This window comes from Leguminivora glycinivorella, chromosome 8 (assembly GCF_023078275.1).
Source record: "Leguminivora glycinivorella isolate SPB_JAAS2020 chromosome 8, LegGlyc_1.1, whole genome shotgun sequence".
Taxonomy (NCBI): domain Eukaryota; kingdom Metazoa; phylum Arthropoda; class Insecta; order Lepidoptera; family Tortricidae; genus Leguminivora; species Leguminivora glycinivorella.
Window position 1 is genome coordinate 18,003,289 of NC_062978.1, and position 23,496 is coordinate 18,026,784.

Here is a 23,496-nt window from a genome sequence, read left to right on the forward strand (position 1 = left end):
TGTAATATGCCTACTTGGAAAAATAAATATTTCATTTCATTTCATTTCATTTCATATTTCATTTCATTTCATTTCATTTCATGACCAAACATACTGTCTCTCACTAAATATACTGTCATTCCACAGTATAATAAAGAGTACTATAGTTCAGTATGGCCACTTCCGCTCCCCGCTGGAAGCGCCGCCCACCCCCTCTCGGTTACCTCACAGTTTACCGCCTGTCAAAAACGCGAACAGTCAACCTAACATATCTCACTCATACAAGCATATCGCCGTGTGCCTGCTATACGGCCACAACTCAAAATTTTTAATTTTCTGGATTATTGCAGATTCGTATTCAAAATCGTTCAATTTACGACCTTATTTCGAGAGCCATAGCAAAAAAGGTCCTTAAAAGCCTTTTTCTCACAAGTGGCCGTATGGAATTGACCATAAAATGTCAGAAGATTCCCTGCAATATGGCCACTTGCCAGTCTGTTCGCATGTAAACCGACGGCCGTTTTGAGTTGTGGCTGTATAGCACACGTTTTAAATATAAGTTTTGAGTTGCGTCCTAAAAATTTGAGTGATAATTGCGATAAATCCCTTTAAATATTGTGTCACAGCAGTCAGTATCACACTTATTATTACAAAATTACCAGCCCGACGCCGAAACTACTACACAAAATGATTAAACAAATCTCAACTTTGTTTTTTTACAAGTGAACTGTACTTGTAAGAAAACAAAGTTGAGTTGACTAATATGGCTCATTACTATCATAATTATTTTTCCAGTCTGAATTTATTTATCGTATGGTTTGCACGAGTTACACGTTGTTCTCTACTTAAATTATTGAAAAACTAGACTTAAGATATTCAACGGCATTTGTCGAAAGTGTCTTAAGATCTGCCCTTTTTCCGCTAAACTTGGTTATGGGGCACTCGAAGGCTATATGGTGCACCGTCGGATCTGGGTGGCCACATTGTCACTCCGCTGACTCGCGCCATCCCCATCTGCACCACAGAGTTGAGCAGTGCCGATGCCTGTCCTGATACGGCTCAGCCGACACCAAACCTGTCGAGGCTCCTTAAATCCCACTGGTCGGGTCCCAGTATCGAATTCTAACAGCTCTGTAGGAAGAGCTCTGGCTACCCAGTCCATTATCCATGCCGCTAAGGGGCTTACTTGTGACCCACTTTAGTGGAATTCAATATCGGGGGGTAGTCGAGACTTCAGTCTGAGAGACTTTAGCGCGTCGAGGTCTCGGTGGATGGGTAAACTTGTGTCTGCTCCGAATCTTGGCGATTTTACGAAAAAGGGAATTTTCTCGGCGGAAGTTTGGAGGTAAAATATGACTCAGCACCGGCAACCAGTGTGTGGGAGTTGGTTTTAGGTAGCCGCTGATGAGTCGCATAGTGTGGTTCAGCTGGGCGTTACCGCGGCAGTATGGGTGCTGTTTAACCACGCTGAGCAGTACTCGGCAGAGGAGTTAGACTAGGGATAGCGCGGTTGTCCGAAATGTTGCTGCGTTGGCACCCCAGGTAGTTCCAGTAAGCTTCTGAATGATGCTGTTCCGGGTCTTGAGCTTCGCAGATAGGCTGGTCAGGTGTTCCTTGAAATTCAGGCTTCTATCCAGGGTGACACCAAGATACGTAAGCTACAAAGTTTTATTTGTTTCAATTTTAAATTATTAATAATATTTGGTAATGACGTAATATAATGTTGATGAATATAAGCTAGTTACACATAATTATTGCTATCGGTACTGGAAAAATTCATAAATAAAATTATTTTAACTATATGGTGTTTTTTCATATATATTTGCATGATACCTTTATCCAATAATCTCGTTTAATTTTGGACGCATCTCAAAATCTTAAAAAAATGTTTCTGCAATACAGCCATAACTCTAAATACCTGTCTTTCAGGCCTTGTATCTTAAAAAAAAAATTTTTTTAGTGAAAAGTGGCGTGATATTATGAAGGGTTATATCATTCTGAGTAAAAAAAGCTAAATTTCAAATTCATAGACCTAAAACTCAAGAAGTAAGATCCTATTTAACAGCCTGAACTATACTCTCAAAACTTTGAGACGCGATTTCTCGAAAAAATGGTTTTTTGAATTGTGACCGTATAGCAGGCACACGGCGATATATGTGTGCTAGGAACGCGCGAGGAAAGTGAGTAGTGAAATTCGTAAACCTTTTTATTTTTGGAAAGGAAAAGGTGGAAAGAGAAAGTTATACATATCAACGAAGTTAAAATCACGTATAAAATTTTCAACAACGAAAATAATCAAACAACACGTCTGTAACTTGCCTAAAATTCCTTTGAAACGCAATACCGCCATTCACGTAATGGTAATAAACACGAAATATATTCGGCTTTGGAAGACGTCGCATTTCATTACAAAGACATTAATTTTAAACAAAAGAAGCTTACAAAAATATCAGCGACAGTCACACGGTGGCACGTGACGGATGGAATGCTGGCGCGACGCTAAATCTGCTCCTTCGGGATGTGGGCTGATGGACAACCGCGGAGCGGTTAATGTAGGTACCTAATTTGCTTAACATAATCAAATTGAGTCACACCGAAAAATCTTTATTTACATGAACATTTACATAATTATATAAGAAACTAAGACACTTAAAAGCTAGCTAATGTTTAGAATTGGCCCTTGAGGCATTGTACCAAAGATACTGGCGACATTTCCTCGCTGTATCGCAATGCTGATACGCTGTGCAAGGAAATAACCAGCTCTTTGGTCACCAGTTACCTCAACCAGACGCTTCGCGATTTCTGTGAACAACTTGTTTGCGCTGGGACCCCATAGACCTAGAGTTTTTACGCCAAAAGGTACAAAAAGGTATTCTTTGCCAAGACTTTTGTATTTATTACGTTTCAAAAGTTTTGCTCGCTTATGGCTTACTTGTAATTTATGTAATTACTTAAATGTTGTTTGTTTCTCGCTTAAGTGATTTGTAATCTTAGAGAAATAAATATATTTGAACTGAACTGAAAATTTCGGCACTTTCTGCCGATGCGGCCGCTTTTATCTTGGTCCGTTGGAGATGATACGGTGCCAATGTGTCTACACAGGTAGCATCCCACACTAACATTCGTCCCATACTACAAGGGACCAAGGACACTCCATCAGGCCTCTTGCCATCATCTCTGATTATGCCGAGACATGAGTTAAATTGACTTTCATACCGATGGTACCAACAACGACTTAGTTTACTAACGACTACTATAGGTACAACCCAGAGGGGATAAATAGTCGGATAAAAACTAGCGAATTCTAGGGACTAGTTGTCAAGGCGGTGCCCAGGCTGCCATGAACCTTGGCAATTTGCCGTTATAACGCAAAGAAGGTGATGATGAATCGAATTGATCGAAGTGATAGTTAATTTACAACATCAAAACAAACCTTGAAATATCTGAATCAGTCCTAAACGGACCATAGTCTGAAAGGACCATAGTACTTTCATGACTTCAAAACCAACAAAATTGACAATGGTGGGTACTCTTGATGAACATCTAATGTCAAATGTCAACTGACGTCGACAGTATATACAGTCAACTAATTGGCACCCTAGGCCACTCTACAACCATGTCAAAATGACAAACAGTAAGAGATTTCTTACAATCTGATTTATAACGTCACTATGACATAGTTCTACAGTGGACTAAGGTTCCAATTAGTTGACTGTACTTAGGGCAGATGCAAGCCCATAGATTAACCGCTACCAGCTCATGGCTTACATCAAGAAACTCCAATAAAAACCGTTTGCGTGTCTTCTGCTATTAACTCTGTGCGTGAAAGGAGATGCGTACAGCTATGAATGATGACGTACGGAGCTTACAGACTGAATTAATAATTCTAGGTTTTCCACGCACGCGGCAGGTGGAAGCCGATTCTAATTCTGCGATTTGTTTTTTTTTTTTTTACTTGGCTGGTGTAGTGTACCACTGCTGGGCAAAGGCCTCGCTTTCTCCATTCAACTCTGTCATGTGGATAGAAGGCGTCCAAGTCATCCCGCCATCTCTCTTTAGGTCTGCCTGAACCCTGTCCTGCACTCTTTACGGTGGTCCGTGGGTCCGACTCGTTGTTATAGTTTTAATATTGCAAAATTATAGTTACATATTTTACATCACTGGAAACTTGTGTGGCGCCATTTTATTTTTTCCGTCATGCCACGTTGTGGTGTGAAACGACAACACTCAATCTAAACTTTATTTAATTGACCGCAGCGACACAACAGCGTAGGTCTAAGATTTAACTCGACTTACTATTTCTGCAATCCGGATGTTCTTCTTCTATTGCAATTCTCAACTGATTCTCGTCAAATGATGCGACTAGATTAAGTTTGTTTTTTGTCGAGCCTTTTTTTGTAATTTTCTAAAATGGGAAATTGTCATAAATGACTTTAGTGCGATGCAATAGCGTATATGGCACCTATGCAAGTAAGATGAGCGTGACTTAAATAATTAAGTGTTTTACACGTTTGCGTTTTTTTAAGCATATCGGGAAGGTCTACATTTCAGAGAGCCACCGGTTTAGTTCAGTGACTGAGTAACAACATTTACAAAATGCTGAAAAAATGACGAATACGAATACTTCATGCCTCGAGAGTCGATTAAAATCAACTGAATATTGGGTATGTGAACAACGCGATAGGCGCTTATAGCCTGAACAGAATAAATAATACATAGTAGACTAACTAGATACGTACAGAAAAGATACTTTCTACTAGACCAAAGTTCGACAGAGGTTAAGTCAAAAATGACGAAATCATCTAGGAATTTAAGTACAGTAGCGCACGCAAAAGGACATCATCAAGCTGTACGAACCCTAATAATTGCTACGCATCAATGCGAGCCAAACGTTGCCAGAATCGTCCGACCGGGAGAGTATATTTTTCTTACCACTACTATAATAAGCTCGTTAAAGAAGATTCGTTAAAAAGATTTTTTGAGTAGTGTTTCTTTGGCCAACAATTTTATGGGAACGAAAAATAAGACAACGGAAAGAAGTAAGTATTCGTTATGTACCTAAATAATATACTTATATATTATTCTACAAAAGCTATTTTTTTCAGTTAGAAGTTTAATTAGCATTTGTATTTCCAAAGAACCATATATCACGCAAGCCCGTTCCTTTATGGGCCAACATTTATTTGGGAGGTAATTATTATGACTAAATAGACTCGGTGCCAGCGCGTGCCAGGCTGCCAGGATATTCAGAATACAAATAACTCATGCCAACTTTGCTGCTGGAATGGTTGACTATATTATTTTTATTCCAAGACGGTGGCAAACAAGCATATAGCGCGCCTGATGATAAACAGCCACCGTAGTCTGTGGACGCCTGTAAATCCAAAGGGACAACCTGCGCATGGCCAACTTTTTTAAAAACCTATGAACTTACGCAACTATGGGAATAAATAATAATAATAAATTTCGCGATAAATGCTTGCGCAACAGTCTGCGCTTCCGAGAGTTAGTATAATGGTGAATATGAGTAAAATCCGGATTACAATACCTATACTAAACTACAAAAATAAATATTGAAAGGCCATATAGGGAAGTTCGATTATCATCAACGGCATTTCATAATAGATTGAAGTGACTATACTTAGTATAGTTATGTAAATACTTATACACATCACTTAAGATGCTACAGGAGCAAAAATGCTAAAATGGAAAGGAGCTCCCTTTCAATTTGGGAATTTTAGATCAATATACTAGTGTTATTAACTAGATTTATCGAAAAAAAAATGTCCATTCAGAACAACTCAGTTAAAAGATATTGTGAAAAAATCTTAAAAATCAAGGTTCCGCTCTTGACTGTTTCCTTCTTCAAAACTTAATCAATCGTAACAAAATTTAAGAATCTGAATAATAATGAAATAACCTGTGTTGACCGTTTAGTTTTTTTGGCTAATTGTTACCAATTTTGAATACCACAACTTTTTTTCGCCATAATCAATAAGGCCGTTTTTGAAAATTTTTGATGAGCTCTAGCGTCTTTAAAAAAAAGAATATCAAAAAAATGAAAACGGTCCGACACAGATAAAAATAAATAAATATTAATCTGTGTTGAAAAAATCATTGCTCTATCTTTAAAAACCAGGGAGAAAATAGTCGAGAGCGTTGGTATGGAGAATTGACCCCTCCTGTATCGTCTTTACTAATCAGATTAACCTACGAAGCGAGGGTTTCACTTAAATACTTATACAAAATACCTTATATAACACGTCAACACCATAATAATAAATCTCTACTAAGTGCATCACATACTACTTTAGCCTCAGATAAGTTTCGACCACTTCCAGCCAAGCCTATTCGGCTCATGTCTATTCAGCTGCCAAAATAGCGAACACCTAATTGGACGCAGCCACGCCAGTAAGCTTCGCTCAATGTTGGAATTCCAGAAGCTAACGAGGTAATCCAACTAGACTAAAGATTTCAAAGGTTCATTTATATTATTTCGACGGAACATGCACCTTTGATGCGCTTTGAAGGAACGCTACAATGATGTCAATGATATTACTGTGACTTAGATGAATACGCATCGGTCAGCAAACCGATAGCCGAGGCCCTTAACAAAGTATCTACGGGATGAAAGACACACACGCAGTATCATCAAAAGTTAAATATCCTCCAAGTCATAGTTTTTTCAGTGGCAGTATACAAATCTTTATTTTATACATGAGATGACATTTTAAGAAAACAAATTTGATAATCTTAAACTACCCGAGTCTTATCTCACAGACGTGAAATAAAGACTAGACGTCAATTATCTAGGTATTAAGAGTATATACAGAGTGGGGCCTGTAACAAAGGCGAAGAATTGAACTCTAGGCTATTCTCCTTATACTGATCAACATTTGTTCGGCGACTTTTAAAAATAACTTGTATTTTGATTTTTATCACCCTTGAAAGTTTTTTCTAAGAGGTAATGTATTGCGAATTCTGTTAAGTCTAAAGTGTGACAGACAACGTCAATGACAACAATAATGGCGTACATTGAAGCTAATATTTATTTTGTATGAAAAATTAAAAATTTAAAGACTTCATAATTTTTAAAAGTCGCTGAACAAATGTTGATCAGCATAAGGAGAATATCCTACAGTTCAATTCTTCGCCTTTGTTACAGGCCCCACTCTGTATACACTAGGTACCTATAAAACATACATACGGATATCAGTGAACATAACACAACACAATCAACACATTCAGTGCCATCCGTGCTACGCGCTACGATCGTAGCCGATAACATGAGAAAATGGGTATGCAGCGAAAAGCCTACGAACAATTTTTAGCTATCACATTCATGATTCATGAAATAAGTAAACACTGTGGCAGAGTCTATAAGACGTTGATAACCCTAACGAATTTTATGAACCTTACTTTCACTAGCAGCCTCTTAGGGATGCTAGACCAATATACTCGTAGGTACCTATAGGAAAATTACAATGATAATTACTAAAATAATTAGGATTGTTTCACGAAGTCTTACTATTACAATAATACCGACCCGATATCTGCTAGACGTCAAAGACCTGGTTTTGCGCATAGAGTTACGAGATTGACTGTAAAAAACTGTTCCAAAATGTCCATTACGTTTTAGTTTGAAGGTTTTTTCACTTGTATGTTATGCGATTTTTGGGTTATAATATTATTTATCACCAGGATTAGTTAACACAAGCAAATAGTATCAGGATCTGCTAGTGAGTTTAAATAATCCAAAATATTAGGATCTGTGACATCTTCGACTTATATTTTAGAATAACTTTAGAACCAACTAGTTGACGTTTCCTCTCTCCAACAGTTCCTAAACAAATGTAACATCTAAACATAAATATAAAAACAAAGTGGACGCACGACCGCTGCATCTTACATAAATTAGAGAGAGGGTTTACCTTGGTAGTAAAAGCCAAGGGAGACGCGAATGTATGGCCAACATAAGGGATAAAGCTGAAGCCATTGTGGGATTTGCGGCGCAAGTTAGGATCTTTAGCGGACATGTGAAATATAGAGGTTTAGAACATAGCGAATATTGCTTACAAAATGTATATTATTTATACAAACGCATATGGCATACCTACTTAAGATTAAATTGACAAACAGACTTTACAGACTTGTACACTCCTTTTTGCTGTGTACTTAATAACACAGCAAAAATGAGTGTACAAAGTTTCTAATGGGTTGGCAACGCGCGTGAGAGACTCCGTGAGTTGCAGGCGTCCATAGGTTACGGTGACCGCTTTCCATCAGGCGGACCGTATGCTCATTTGCCACCGACGTAGTATTAAAAAAAAACAGGATTGTTTTATTGGAAACTTTTGTCGCCAATCTGATTATGGATTTGTATTGTATCTATTCATTGAAGAATTTAACTTTGTTTGAAACACTGAAACACTGTCACAGAATATATAATAGTACAAGTACAGAAGGCCCACTCCTTTGATGTCGCCATTCTAAATTCTTACCTACATTAAGAAAGGGACCGGACGCAAGCAGCGGACATTGAATTTTATTGCGCCGCGCAAAGGTCGTCAGCAACAGCGAACTCGCGGCCACCGGTATGTATGTACTTACTTGTAGCGCGGCGATAGAATCGCGGAGTGACCCGCCCCTGACACTGTGTAGATATACTGAAATACTTTAATAAATAATGTAACACAAAACAAATCTATAAAAACAGCCTCCTCTGACAATGTTGTTTATTTGAGTTATCCGTCATAACATTCCATTCAAATATCCTTCAACATTGAAACCAGCCAGCCTGTCAACAATAGCCCAAACCTCTTTGGTCTAACGCATTTTAGGTCATACATAAACCTACTCGTGTTTATTACAAAAACCATATCATGTACGAAGCTATCCTGGGAACTTGATCCAATTAAACTTTTATGATTAAATAATAAAGTCACTTTGTATCAAAATGTAATATAATTTAGGTTTGTTTGTTTTCTCTTGATGAGATTTTACGGAAAACTCTACACAACACAAGTATTTTGAGGTATTTTATGGAGAGATCGACAAATCGATCACATTCTATAACATTATCCACCGACAAAACGAGCAAAGATAGCAAAATACTCAAATGGATATAATATTTTTATTGTGTATCCGACCCGACCCCGCTTAGACAGCAAAGGACCTAAATGTATTATAAAAATATTTCCTTAAAATGCCTTTATACTTGAATTTTATACCTTTATTATGAAACTGGTTATGTTGAATGTATAAAAGTACTCTTACTTGTGTGTTATTTTCACATGACGCCACCCGGTGGCCTAGCGGTAAGAGACTTTCAATCTAGAGGTCGCCGGTTTGAACCACGGCTCGTACCAATGAGTTTTTCAAAAACTTAAGAACGAAATGTCATTCGATATTTGTCGGTGACGGAAAATATCCTGAGGAGACCAGACTAATCCCAATAAGGCCTACTTTGGAAGGTCAGATACTTAGCAGTCACTTTCGTAAAACTAGTGATTCCGATTCAATAGTTTATACCATTTATCATCTCATAATGATGAGGCCGTTGGGACTAAATATATTGTTTCCTGAAAATAACTGCATCAAAATTAAATATCAAATGGGGAAAACCACACTCGCAAGTTAATGTTTCGATTAAAAGTTAAAGTACGAATATCAGTTATACGTATTGTTTCCTTAAGGGCTCACCCTTACCACCCCTTACCTCTCAAGGTACCTAAAGACATAACAGGGCCTCCGCATGCGAAGACGGAACTGGGACCCTGTACTAGACAATCATCTCAACAATTTCCGTCATTACCTACCTATGGGCCTAGATTGTTTATTTATGTACTTATGTATAATTTTTTTTTTTTTCATTTGTAATTTAAGGTATCATTTGTAATGTAATGTAATTACAGGAACGGTTATTCGTGGTAAGCACACAATAGGTATTTAATAACTGATTTTTTTTTTATTATGTCCGGAGCCTACGACCACTTTTGGAACTAGTTGTCAAAGCGGAATTAAGGCTCCTATAGAAATAAAACTAAGAGCCGCTAAGTTTTATTTCGTCATTAAGGTTCTCTAGTATCTATATTTTCTTAATTATAACAATTATCCTATATAGGATATCTCACGAAAGTCGACTTATATTACTAAATGTTGGTAACAAAATAGGATCAATTAAAATTTGCTGACGTGGCTATGTACAAACTTTTTGAGAACTGCTCACGTAAGGAAGATAATGTAGTATATTTTCACAAAAAAAAAAGTAAACAAGTTATTTTCAGTTTTACAAAAGAGGAAACTGTATTTGCAGTGCTGTATTTATTGAAAAAACGTTATTGTGATAATGGATTTCTGGAAGGCAATGATGTTTTTCTTAAATATACGTCTGTATTTTTTGGCTCCACGTGTGGACATCAAAACAATCTCAGTTTTTGTTGATTTAGAGTCGTTTTGCCACAGTGCCCAGATATAAAAGCTATTACGTATGCTAAAGAGAGGACTTCTGATTTGATTCCAGTGAGCATAGCCGAATGCACAAACGCTCACGAAACGCTCACCATAATATCTCTTTCTCGTGACAGAGCCAGACTACATTTCTGCGGCATTTCGCGTCGCAGAAATGCCATTCGGCTACAGGGTCAGCTCTGGACATTTGGTTATTCAATTTTCTTCTTGACATGGCATTTATTTCGTTTAAAATAACATAACAGCCTTCCGCACCGGAGGTTTATTACGCACAATAATTCTGCTTTGATTCATAAATTAGATTACCACAAAATGAGTTTAGATGCGCAATCACAGTTTTTAAAGCAATTCTGATGCCATCCAATTTTGAAACACGGCCGCATTATATCGTCCATTATGATCCACAATGTGGAAAATTACCCTCTATTCGGTCAACCCCCAAATGTATAATCACTTATTGAATAGTTTTAATGACACAATAAAAGTATTATGCCCTCTAGACAAATGGCTTATAGTTTTTCAGAATTGAAGCATATCTGATATACAAAATGACTTTCTATAGGCATAATCAATGAATAAATAATAGTTAATAGCGTACACAATAGAGACTTCCTACAAAAGTGAGGTTTGACAGCAATTGAGGGACAAAGATGTGCCTTTTTAATGCATGGCATTATCCTTTTCAGGTATTTAAGCTTTTCAAAGTACCTAATTATCTTATCTGTGGTTGTGCTCGCAAAGGGGTGTCAAGTACAAGTAGCGTATGTATGTTGAGCAGAGTTCATTTAAAGCGTCTGAAATTGTTGGATTTCAGTAAAAAAAATCATTAAGAAAATATAGTTTTTAACCCCCGACGCAAAAACGAAGGGGTGTTATAAGTTTGACGTGTCTGTCTGTCCGTCTGTCTGTCTGTCTGTCTGTCTGTCTGTCCGTCCGTCCGTCCGTCCGTCCGTCCGTCCGTCCGTCCGTCCGTCCGTCCGTCCGTCCGTCCGTCCGTCCGTCCGTCTGTCTGTCTGTCTGTCTGTCTGTCTGTCTGTTTGTCTGTCTGTCTGTGTGTGTGTCTGTCTGTCTGTGTGTGTGTCTGTCTGTGGCATCGTAGCTCCCGAACGGATGAATCGATTTAGATTTAGTTTTTTTTGTCTGAAAGCTGAGTTAGTCGGGAGTGTTCTTAGCCATGTTTCATGAAAATCGGTCAACTATGTCGCAGTCGGGGTTTTTTCAAAATTATATTTTTGTGGTTAGGTTATTATTACATCAGAAACTGTCTTTGGTCACGTTATTTTAACTTAATTGTCGTTAAAGCCATGAGTTAAATATAATGTATTTGAGCTCCGGACAGTTGAAAAAATCTATAATAAATGTAACCCTATTCAATATCAACAATAAACAAAGTATGAACTTTGTAGACAACCTCACTTTCTCGACACGTGGCAAACCAAGAACAAACGGGCCTCTCGCTTGTTTTTGCCCAGAACGTGCAAGTTGTGGAATGAGCTTCCTTCTAAGGTTCCCTTGCACTATGATATGGGATTCTTCGAGAAGCATTAGGGTTCTCAAAGGTCGGCAATGCATAAGTGGCTCCCCTGATGTTGCTTATGTCCATGGGCGGCGATGACTGCTTCCCATCAGGCGGCTCGTCTGCTCGTTTGCTGCCTATTTCATAATAAAAAACCGGCCAAGAGCGTGTCGGGCCACGCTCAGTGTAGGGTTCCGTAGTTTTCCGTATTTTTCTCAAAAACTACTGAACCTATCAAGTTCAAAACAATTTTCCTAGAAAGTTTTTATAAAGTTCTACTTTTGTGATTTTTTTCATAATTTTTAAACATATGGTTCAAAAGTTAGAGGGGGGGGGACGCACTTTTTTTTCCTTGAGGAGCGATTATTTCCGAAAATATTAATATTATCAAAAAACGATCTTAGTAAACCCTTAATTATTCATTTCTAAATACCTATCCAACAATATATCACATAGGGTTTGCTCCCGGGAAATACCGGTACCGATAGTACCGGGAATTCCCGGGATTTTTGGCCGAGCAAAGAACCGGGAAATCAACTTGGAAAATCCCGGGATTTTCGGTACTTTCGGGACTGGTCAAATTTTTTCGCTTTTTCAAATATAACAACATATTTTTTGGCATTTTACATCTTTTATTATTATATTTCCATAACCAAACCGCACCGGCTTCGCACGGCGTATTATTTTATCTGCCTTTTTTATTACAATGAATTGGGAGTCGGAAGAGCAAGCAAAAAGTCCTGAAGAATTCTTATTATTATTATTATTTATTATTTCAATTCTGCCTAAACCATAGGCACCAATGGTTACCGTTGCAATACATTGTTCCGATTAAGCGATGTGCCATTACTGGGAGATATTTAATCGCTTAGTAAAAGAAATAAGACAAATACTATTAAAGAAATATAATAATTAATTATAGACCGGCAGTAAAACCTCACAAATTTTCCCCAAACATGTAATTTGAAGTAAAGAATGTAAACTAAAGGAAGCAAAACATTTGAGATGGTGCACTATTTTTTTGCTAGGCAGAGGGAACGTTCTCGAGAAAATTAGTCATTTTCTGGAAATTACTGTGGAATACCACATTATATGTAAACATTTTTTCAAAGTTAATTTGTTTATAACAGCTATCCTTAAAAGTTAGACATAACTCATAAGCCATCCCCGACTTATTTTCTAGATCTACATTTATGTATAAGAGCGACAATTCCACCATACATTATTTTGTTAAAAGTCAATCGGTACGTACGGGCAGGGTTTTCGATTGAAACTCTTGATTTTTACCGACCGATTTTAGCACATGTCGTCATGTTTTAATAATCAATTTATAATAACATATAAACAATTTATAATAACATAAAAACCGAGGGTATCGCGGTGGCCACTGGCTAGCCCCACTAGCCAGCTCAGTAGTTGAGTTTTGTATTTTTGGTGAAGGTTTGTTATATGAATTTGTGTATTTATTTTTTCTCTCGCAATCTCATTTCTCATTTGACTCATTTCTCTGCATGTTATAAAACTGTGTTCGCGAATTTTGCGATAGACTCAAAAACTATTAAACGGATGTTTATGCGTTTTTCACATATGTATGAATAGTGATTCTTGAGGAATGATTAAGGTTTTGTTATTATAAATTGATTATTAAAACATGACGACATGTGCTAAAATCGGTCGGTAAAAATCACGCTGCTTAAGAGCTTCAATCGAAAACCCTGCCCGTACGTACCGATCGACTTATAACAAAATAATGTATGGTGGAATTGTCGCTCTTATACGTCTAACTTTTAAGGATAGCTGTTATAAACATGCTTAACTTTTAAAAAATGTTTACATATATTGTGGTATTACGGTATTCCACAGAAATTTCCAGAAAATGACTAATTTTCTCGAGAACGTTCTCTCTGCCTAGCAAAAAAATAGTAAATGTTTTGCTTCCTTTAGTTTACATTCTTTGCTTCAAATTACATGTTTGGGGAAAATTTGTGAGGTTTTACTGCCGGTCTATAATCAATTATTACATTTCTTTAATAGTATTTGTCTTATTTCTTTTACTAAGCGATTAAATATCTCCCAGAAATGGCAGATCGCTTAATCGGAGCAACGTATTGCAACGGTAACCATTGGTGCCTATGGTTTAGGCGGAATTCTTCAGGATTTTTTGCTTGCTCTTCCGACTCCCAATTCATTGTAATAAAAAAAGGCAGATAAAATAATACGCCGAGCGAAGCCGGTGCGGTTTGGTTATGGAAATATAATAATAAAAGATGTAAAATGCCAAAAAATATGTTGTTATATTTGAAAAAGCGAAAAAATTTGACCAGTCCCGAAAGTACCGAAAATCCCGGGAAATCCCGGTTCCACATTGCTCCGGTACCGAAAATCCCGGTTCTTTAAAACAGTACCGGTACTGCAATCCCTAATATCACACGTTGGGGTTGGAATGAAAAAAAAAATCAGCCCCCACTTTACATGTAGGGGGGGTACCCTAATAAAACATTTTTTTTTTCATTTCTTATTTTTGCACTTTGTTGGCGTGATTGATATACATATTGATACCAAATTTCAGCTTTCTAGTGCTAACGGTTACTGAGATTATCCGCGGACGGACGGACGGACGGACGGACGGACGGACGGACGGACGGACGGACGGACGGACGGACGGACGGACGGACGGACAGACGGACAGACAGACATGGCGAAACTATAAGGGTTCCTAGTTGACTACGGAACCCTAAAAATAATAATAACTATTGAAAATCACACAACACCATTTTCAAAACCGTATATTTCAGGGCGTACACTTTATTGCAACGAAAGCGAATGATAAACGATCCTCCCGCGGTCAAATTAAGCGTCGGACGGTATAAATTGCTGATATTAATCTGTGTCACTTAATACTCCATGATGCTCGAGCGAGACGAATTACCAACGTCTTGATAATTGCACCCTGGGGAATGCCAAATTGAGGCACGTGATGTTCTGTTTGTTCAAATATAACGGGAACACGAGCTGGCTAGGGAACAGCAAGTAACATGAATAAAATTTTTGACGATTTATAATACCCTACAGATGTAGTGCATAATAGTTTTCCATCGTATTTTCTCGAAAACGTTCGTATAATTTGTCGTATTAGTTCGGTCAATCGATTCTCCATACAAACGCTCTCGACTATTTCCTCCCTGGTTTTTGAAGATAGAACAATGATATTTTCAACACAGATTATTATTATTTTATCTGTTTCGGACCGTTTTGATTTTTTGTTGTTACCAATTTTGAATACCACACCTTTTTTTTTGGAAATGTTTGATGAGCGTCTTTAAAAATAGACTGGCTCTAGCCATCAAAAATTTCCAAAAACAAAAAGATATGATATTCAAAATTAGTAACAATTAGCCAAAAAAATTAAACGGTCCGACATAGGTTATTTCATTGTTATTCAGATTCTCAAAGGAGGAAACATCCGAGATCGGAAACTCGATTTTAAAGATTTTTTCGCAATATCTTTTAACTGAGTTGTTCTGAATGGAATTTTTTTTCTAGAAATCTAGTTAATAACACTAGTATATTCAACTAAAATTCTCAAATTGAAAGGGGGGCTCTTTTCCATTTTGGAATTTTCGCTCCTGTAGCGTCTTAACTTAACCCAAGATTCTAAAGTTTTCGTAGAATCTTCCGCTTGTAGGTACGAAGCTCAAAATATCATATCAAACTCTCTTGTACAAATAACTACGAGTAGTCGAGTATACTGTCTTGTGTGCAGAGAAGATAAAACTAAATGATCTTGCTTCTACTAAGTAGTAATTTTTATTTAACCATGACCAAAGAGGATCGAGTATTATAGAGAAGTTACTGTCAAACTAAAATGTGTAATCACAGTGCATAGTGACACCTCTTGACACAGGCTTAAAACTTTTGACCCTCAGTTTATTGACAATTTGGCCCATAGGTATTCTTAGATTGATATACAGGGTGGGGCCTGTAACAAAAGCAAAAAATTGAACTGTAGGATATACTCCTTAAACTGACCAACATTTGTTCAGTGAATTTTAAAAATTATGAAGTCTTTAATTTTTTTATTTTTCATACAAAATAAATATTAGCTTCAATGTACACCATTATTGTTGTCATTGACGTTGTCTGTCACACTTTAGACTTAACAGAATTCGCAATACATTACCTCTTAGAAAAAACTTTCAATGGTAATAAAAATCAAAATACAAGTTATTTTTAAAAGTCGCTGAACAAATGTTGATCAGTATAAGGAGAATAGCTTACAGTTTAATTTTTTGCTTTTGTTACAGGCCCCACTCTGTATGTTAAAATGTCAAAAAATAATATTATCGCCATCTATCTGCCTATTTATAAGTACATATTTATGTCTTTGCCATTGTTGTATAGTCTATGGTTAGTCTGTGGTCGCATGAGAAAAAAAAATTGTCTTTGATCTGAACTGGTGTTTGAATAGCTGCGCTCCCAATTCCCAAAATTGAAATAAATAAATTAAAGCCATCCACGGTCAACGCCCATCGCCAAGGAACAATACAGCCATGACTTAGCCAACATCCCTTAATAAATGCATTTTGTGTTATAAAAGTGGTCGGAGCTATAATCATATTTCCCCAAGACAAACTAAACCGTTTATAAGCCTGACAGTAATAAAATGTCACAAGGAATAGTTTTTCCAGTAAATTAGCCGTAATACTTTACAACGTGACATGTTTTATAGTTACGGTTACAACACTTAGATACTAACTACCGACAATAATTTAAACGCTCGCAGTGGGGTAGCTTTTTACTTTTTGGAAGTCTTCCAAATATAAAGAATAAATACTTACCCTTACGCCGTGTCTTGCGTGGGCGACGGTCGCGCGACCATCGCGCGACCGTCGCCCACGCAAGCCACAGCGTTATTCATAAACGTTCACTAACGTTATCAAGCCGATAATAGTTATTTGTTATACAAGGGGGCAAAGTTGTATTTTAACGCCGAGTGTGGAATTGAAAAACGAGCAAGTGAAAGGATTCTACAGTTGAACCACGAGCGAAGCGAGTGGTTCGAGAATAGAATCCTGAACTTGCGAGTTTTTTAACACACGAGAAGTAAAATACATTTGCACCCGAGTGTAACACAAAACTTTTCCTCTCACTATAGCGAGGAAACTACAACGCAAAAAATGCGTTTATCACTGCTTCTAGTAGTTCCATAGGTGGTAAATCATCGTTATTACTAGATTCACCTAATTTTATCAATTTTAAAGCAGTTAATTTGACTTTATTCAAGGTCAAACTACTTTACCCACTAGTGGATAAAATGCGTTTTTACCCGCTGGTATTGAAGGACAAAACACGTGTTTCCGAGCTAGTGAGAGGAAAAGTTCGTTTGTCCCTTTCTATCACACCAATACGTCGGGACAAACGAACTTTATTGGCTTGATAACTTTAGTGAACGTTTATGAATCCGGGGTTAGTCTGTATTATTAGGTATTACATAGATATACAGTGCATCTTTCAATCTGGAGGTCACGGGTTCAATCTCCGGCTCATACACATTTGTTTTTCGGAACTTATTACGAAACAACAATTTATGTTACTAAACCTTAACTAATAAATGCAGGAGAGACCCTATGCTCAGCAGTGGGCGATTAATGGCTGAAATGATGATGTGATGAACTAATCAATCCTCCTTTACTACTTAAACTAGTCAAATAACCCACCAAGCATCGTTCCCGACGCAAAGGTGCCCATCACACTTGCTGCTGCGTTTCCGCGCAGTATATGTATCTTGCCAATACTTATACTGATTATTTACTTATGTCACATCTCGGACACTGGCGATTAAATCTATGAAAGAGGCGCGTTCCTACCACACATTCTAAGCTCGTGTAGGTGAACGCGTACTTATGCTTGTATGAGTGAGAGATAGAATTAGAATTAGAATTATTTATTGCATATCACATTACAGGCATTGGGTGGAGTGGAACATATAGGTATACATGTGACACCCTGTAAGGGCACAGCAATATAGAGGGCTACAAGTAGGTAATTACTTAGATTAAAATATGATTATATACATTATTTTACACATTTCGTTACATTAACATACATTCAATAATTATCATTTGGTCTTACTATTACATTATTTCCTTACAAAAAATAAAGCACTATTGTATTTTCACTTACTGACTAAAATATTCGTTCATATTATAGAAACACTCGTTAACTAAAAACTGTTTCAGATGTTTTTTTAAATTGATTAATGTTTTGCAGTTCTTTAATAGAGTTCGGGAGGTGATTGTAGATTTTTATAGTCATAAAATGTGGGCTACTTGTGACAAGTTTTAGTTTAGAAAAAGGCAATTTTAGTTGGTTAACATTACGGTTATTTCTTTTAATTTGGGTTGTATCTTGGTATGAGTACAAATCTAGGTGTTTCCTAACGAATTTACATGATTCGAATATATACATACACTATACATATACTGGCCATACTGTACAATAGTAGGTAGGTTTATTATACTGTGCTTATGTACAAAATATAATTTGATATTTACAGTTTACACTGAAAGTAAGGAAAACATCATTAAGTGTGTGGGATGCGTAGTGATATCTCCCACGGGTTCCACTTACTTGCAGTAGGTATAGCTCCAGGCGTAGAAAGCAAACAAGCAGGATACGTTTTGAAGCTTTATTCTTGAGCACACACATGCGTAAGCGAACAGTTTAAATTTACAGAAGGAGAAATGCAAGATAGGCAAAGCAAAAGCACTTAAATGTATAAAGCGCGAGCAAGTGCACAAAGGAATGCGATTGGAATGCGACCGAGCAGCGCGGTGACGTGCGCTGTGCGTCAGAGAGGCAGATAGACTGGTGAGCGCGGCGCGCGGGGGAACATGCGCGGGCGCAGGGCGGCCGGTCGGGAACCGGTCACGCCGCGACGTTATCAGCTATGTTCAGTCGCTCCGCGCGCTAAACTATCTACTAATAACAAGAATCTGTTTGTCCGCTTCAACATACAAAATATGTGACATTAACATTTTATTTTCCATAATTCATAGTTCAGATTAATTATTTCATAGTAATGAATAAAAGGTTAAAAGGGTAAAATTCATTAAATGCTAATCAACAATTAAAATTAATGTACATAATCGTTAATTGAATAATTAGGATATAAAATAAATTCATTTGACATAATTAAATTCATTGTAAATAAATAAAATTAAAATGATTTGATATAAGTAATTAATTTGAATTGATTGATGAATAAAAATTGTAAAAAGTAAAACTGTAAAATGTAAAACAATAAAAACATTAAAATTAATAAAATACATAAAATCTGTGGCAGAACGCCCACAAGTGTAAGCTGAGATTAATTATATGCATCGAATTTTATATTCATATTTTTTATACATTTGAGTGGCAAATGGGGGTTAAGTTTGTATGATAAGTCAATTTTGCTTGGCCCGTCGTCTAACTTCCTAATAATATGTTATTGTCTGTTTCTATGACCATCAAGGCGGCTTAGTTAATAAAGGCAGTTTCTCATTTGCTTGCCCGCCGGGACCGTGGTCAACGGCGTGTGATATTGGTGTTATAGTTGCTAGAGGTAATTAGTATTGAGGTAGTTTGCAGTACATTAGACAGCCAATAGCTGTATTACGTACTCTCTATTGCTTCCCATAAAGTCGTAAGTCATAATGTATCGTTTGCCCACGTTAATCATAATTTGGTTTTTCTCAGAAACGCAGGATTCCTACAAAAGAAACCTAACCTAAGGCGGCTGAAATGATCTATTGATGAAGATGATGAAAAGTTAACCGTTTCAGAATTTTGACATTTATGACTTAATTGAATTTTGACATTAATAATAATCTGGCAATTATTACATTATGACTATCAATCGTTATGTCAAACAAAGGTTATCGTTATGCGGGTTATCTAAATATATAAAAGAAGAAACTGACTGAATCGCTGGTCCTAGAGACTCCAAATTTGGCACGTACGAGTGGGTTCATAAGGTGTAGAGGAGCACCTAGAAAGGATTTTTCAAAATTCACATCCTAAGGGAGTGAAACGGGGGTCCAAAGTTCAACATTTTAACTAGATTACTTAGTACGACTGTGGAACTCTCTCCCTGTTGAGTTAAGACGTTCTCAATCTATTGCCTCGTTTAAATCAAACCTTAAAGAATACTATCTTTCCCTTCCTTAGATTTTATGAATGACACTGTTGTTTGTTTCTCTATGAATATAAACCTTTTTATATATATATTTATGTGTGTATGTTTATGTATGTTTATGGTTATACTTATTTATGTATGTCTATTTGAATGAGTGTTTTGTGTTGTTTGGTTGTATTTAAATTCTACTTCTCATATTTTTAGAGCCACCTACCATATATTCTGATTATATTAACTCCAGTACCCAAAGGTTGTCTGGAAGAGATCGCTCTTCAGCGATAAGACCGCCTGTTGTTACCTCTGTTTAATTTGTTTTGTTTCTTGTGTATTACTTGTAAACTATGTGAGGTGTGCAATAAAGAGTATTGTATTGTATTGTATTGTAATGTGTTATTTATTTAGGACAAGACAATTAAGCATTCAAGTTGTGGTTTTAAATCTTAGAACACAAACATCATCTAGATCAACCCTATTAATATGCGATTGTCCCAAAGATAGTGTGCCGCTGCAACTGATATTCCGCGTCGACATTCGAGCGACTGGCGACATGAGCCCGCTTTGTTTCAAATTGGGACTTCAACAAGTGTCGTAGTCACGCAAGCGTTTGGACGTGTTTTCAAGCGAAATGTCGAAAGAGAACGGGTTAACTAGTGCCGAGGGTGTCACGTCGTTCATCGTCGTCCGGTGTAGTGCGATGCGAGTATGGGCTGTGTTGTGTGAATTAATATGCAGTTTGGGCGTGCGAATCGAAATTTTTACTCGAATAATCAAAATTTTACAGAATTCGTTCATTCATTTAGGCGGCCTTGATTACCAAGGATGATAGTCTAACGATGACCGTTTATCATACCAGCAGCATTACCTGCGCATTAAGACTAAAATCAACTGTAAGTAGGTACCTGTAGTTATAGTATTTTTTTCTTTTGGATGGATCGAATGGATCCAAAGAATTGAAATTTATGTGAATATATAATTTGAATACACATATTATCGTCACTACTTTTAAAAAATCTCGTATCTCACGCTGTTCCTCAAAGTTAAAACGCAGTAAGTCTATATGCATTCCATACATACTTACTACAATTTTCTTTTCATTGTCAGACGAAGATACAAGTTTTTTTTAAAGTAGTGACGATATGTGTATTTGCGATATATGTGAACAATTGGTGATGTTTTTTTTGTAGGGAAAATTTGGGTCTAGAGTGCAAAAATATATGATAAAAAATATGCTCCAGCCACTAACTAGACTGACGAAAAGTGTCTTAAAGGCATGGTAAGAATAGAAATAAAACTTGGGAAAGAAAATATTAAAATTAACAGAGCTGAATTTCACTAGGCAACAAAAATATTTTTTCAAGCGCGGTAGGTGTTGAACAATATTTTTCATTTCTGAATATGGTCTATATTGTCCCAGACTGCCATACTCATATTTATTAACGTTATTGATTAAGCTTCTAAAAACAAGTACATAGCAGCAAAACTGACCTGAAGGACAGCGTAGTCAACGGCCTGTAGCTCTTATGGCTGTTCACATCACTCATCGGCGTACCCCAGAAGTCATTCTCGAAAACTTTCCGCAGCGAATTCGTCCCAATCACATCCGGGTTCATCACGACCGCAGGGATGTCGTCATGCACGAACTCGCCATTCAGGCTGTTGATATAGCTGAGGACGGCGGTGATGACCACCGTGCCGTATAAGGCCAGGTCGCGGTTGAAGCGTGGTGACTCCTCGCGCACCATGGGCAGGGTCGCCGCCGCTCGTCGCTTCATCTTGAGAGTTCGTACACGCAGTGTCACATTTCGGAACTTGCACATTTAGGTTACTGGAACAAGAGAGAGGTCTATTTTAATACATATTTTGTACACATACCTGCAGCGTGTAAAGCTAATACGGGTGAATCTCTTAACCGTGGTGTATAGGACATAAGAAATGTAATCACTTAGATAATTTCACAAATTGAAATAAACAATTATTTTTTATATTAAATAATTCGGCCCGTAATGTAATGAACACACAGCACACACACTCGCTTCGAACGCTCATTGAATGACTCCTTTTTAAAAAAATGGCGCATGATATAAATAGGTATGAACAATTGAAATTTTTTACTGAAGCATCCTCTTAACTAAATACGTTAACATAAACTAGTAAAAACAATAAAAAATTCTACATTTCCGCCTAATAAAAATTATTAAACCTAATAATTATATAACTAAGAGACTTCGGGCCTAGAGACTCTCGCTAGGTGGTTGGATCAAGGGTCAGATGCAGAAGGCGGTGATCTTAGACACGGCGCGGATAGTCCGACGGTTCCTCTCGCTGCAGCGCTAACCACCGGCGCCTTGGGCCCTGTCCCGCTGCTGGCGGCACCCTAGGTTAGGTTTTTTATAATATGTTTATATATTTTTTTATTGTTTTGTAAGTGGTTTTGTATTTTACTTTTATATTCGTATTATAAATAACCTAGCCTAAGACTTAAAAGAAATAAAGAGAATATAACTAAATCTATTTTTCTACCGAAAATATGCCAAACATTTTAGATACCTAAATAGCCACCGCCAGGTGCGAACATTAAAATAATAAATATTTATAAAGTGTGAAACTACAAATAATAGAATTTTAACGCAAGTTACGCAACATTGCAGTCCCGAAATCAAGAGTGTCATGATTTTACTTATTTATTTTTTATCTACCATAAACTGATGCGCATTTTGTGTTCTACGTAGTTTATGCTTGATAAATGCTTCACCGCTCGCTGGCATACCTTGAGTTTACATTTTAGAGCCGCAGTAAATGACCAAGTTTGTACGCCGTAAGTCTGGATAGGATGCACAATAATGTCAAGGTGTTTGCGCTTAAGACTCAGAGGAAGGTCACCCTTCATTTGCGCTTTCATGGACCAGTAGCTCTTCCATGTACTTATTTTCATCTATTAGGTTCAAAGATATTGTGCCAGTTTAAAGTTATTTTTCAGCCTAAAATCAGTCATACCCTCGAGAGTAATATACACACACACAATACAAATACTCTTTATTGCACACATTGTAAGATATAATACATATATATAAAATATTTATATATAATATACCTATATAATATAGGTATATATAAATGTAAATGTAACCGGCGGCGGCGGTAAGGCGTGGCTCACTCCGCGATTCTTTCGCCGAGCTACAAGTACATGCCGGCGGCCGCGAATTCGCGGCCCATTCAGTAGTAACGACCTTAGCGCCGCCCATTACAGTTTAATGTCAGCTTCTCGCGTGCGGTCCGTTTGTAATGTAGGTAAAAATTTAGAATGGCGGCATTTTGTAACCATCAAAGTGACGCTACTGTACTTGTACTATTA

At 37.1% G+C, this 23,496-nt stretch overlaps 1 protein-coding gene across 1 annotated transcript in view; it reads right to left on the reverse strand.

Moving 5' to 3' along the window:
• LOC125228876 (protein O-mannosyl-transferase TMTC1-like) overlaps positions 1-21,961 on the reverse strand; it is a 100,201-nt gene extending 78,240 nt beyond the window's left edge. The window contains exon 1 of the mRNA XM_048133575.1: positions 21,630-21,961. Within this exon, the coding sequence (XP_047989532.1) occupies positions 21,630-21,961 (332 nt within the window). The remainder of the gene's footprint in view (positions 1-21,629) is intronic.
• Between the last annotated feature and the right edge of the window lie 1,535 nt (positions 21,962-23,496).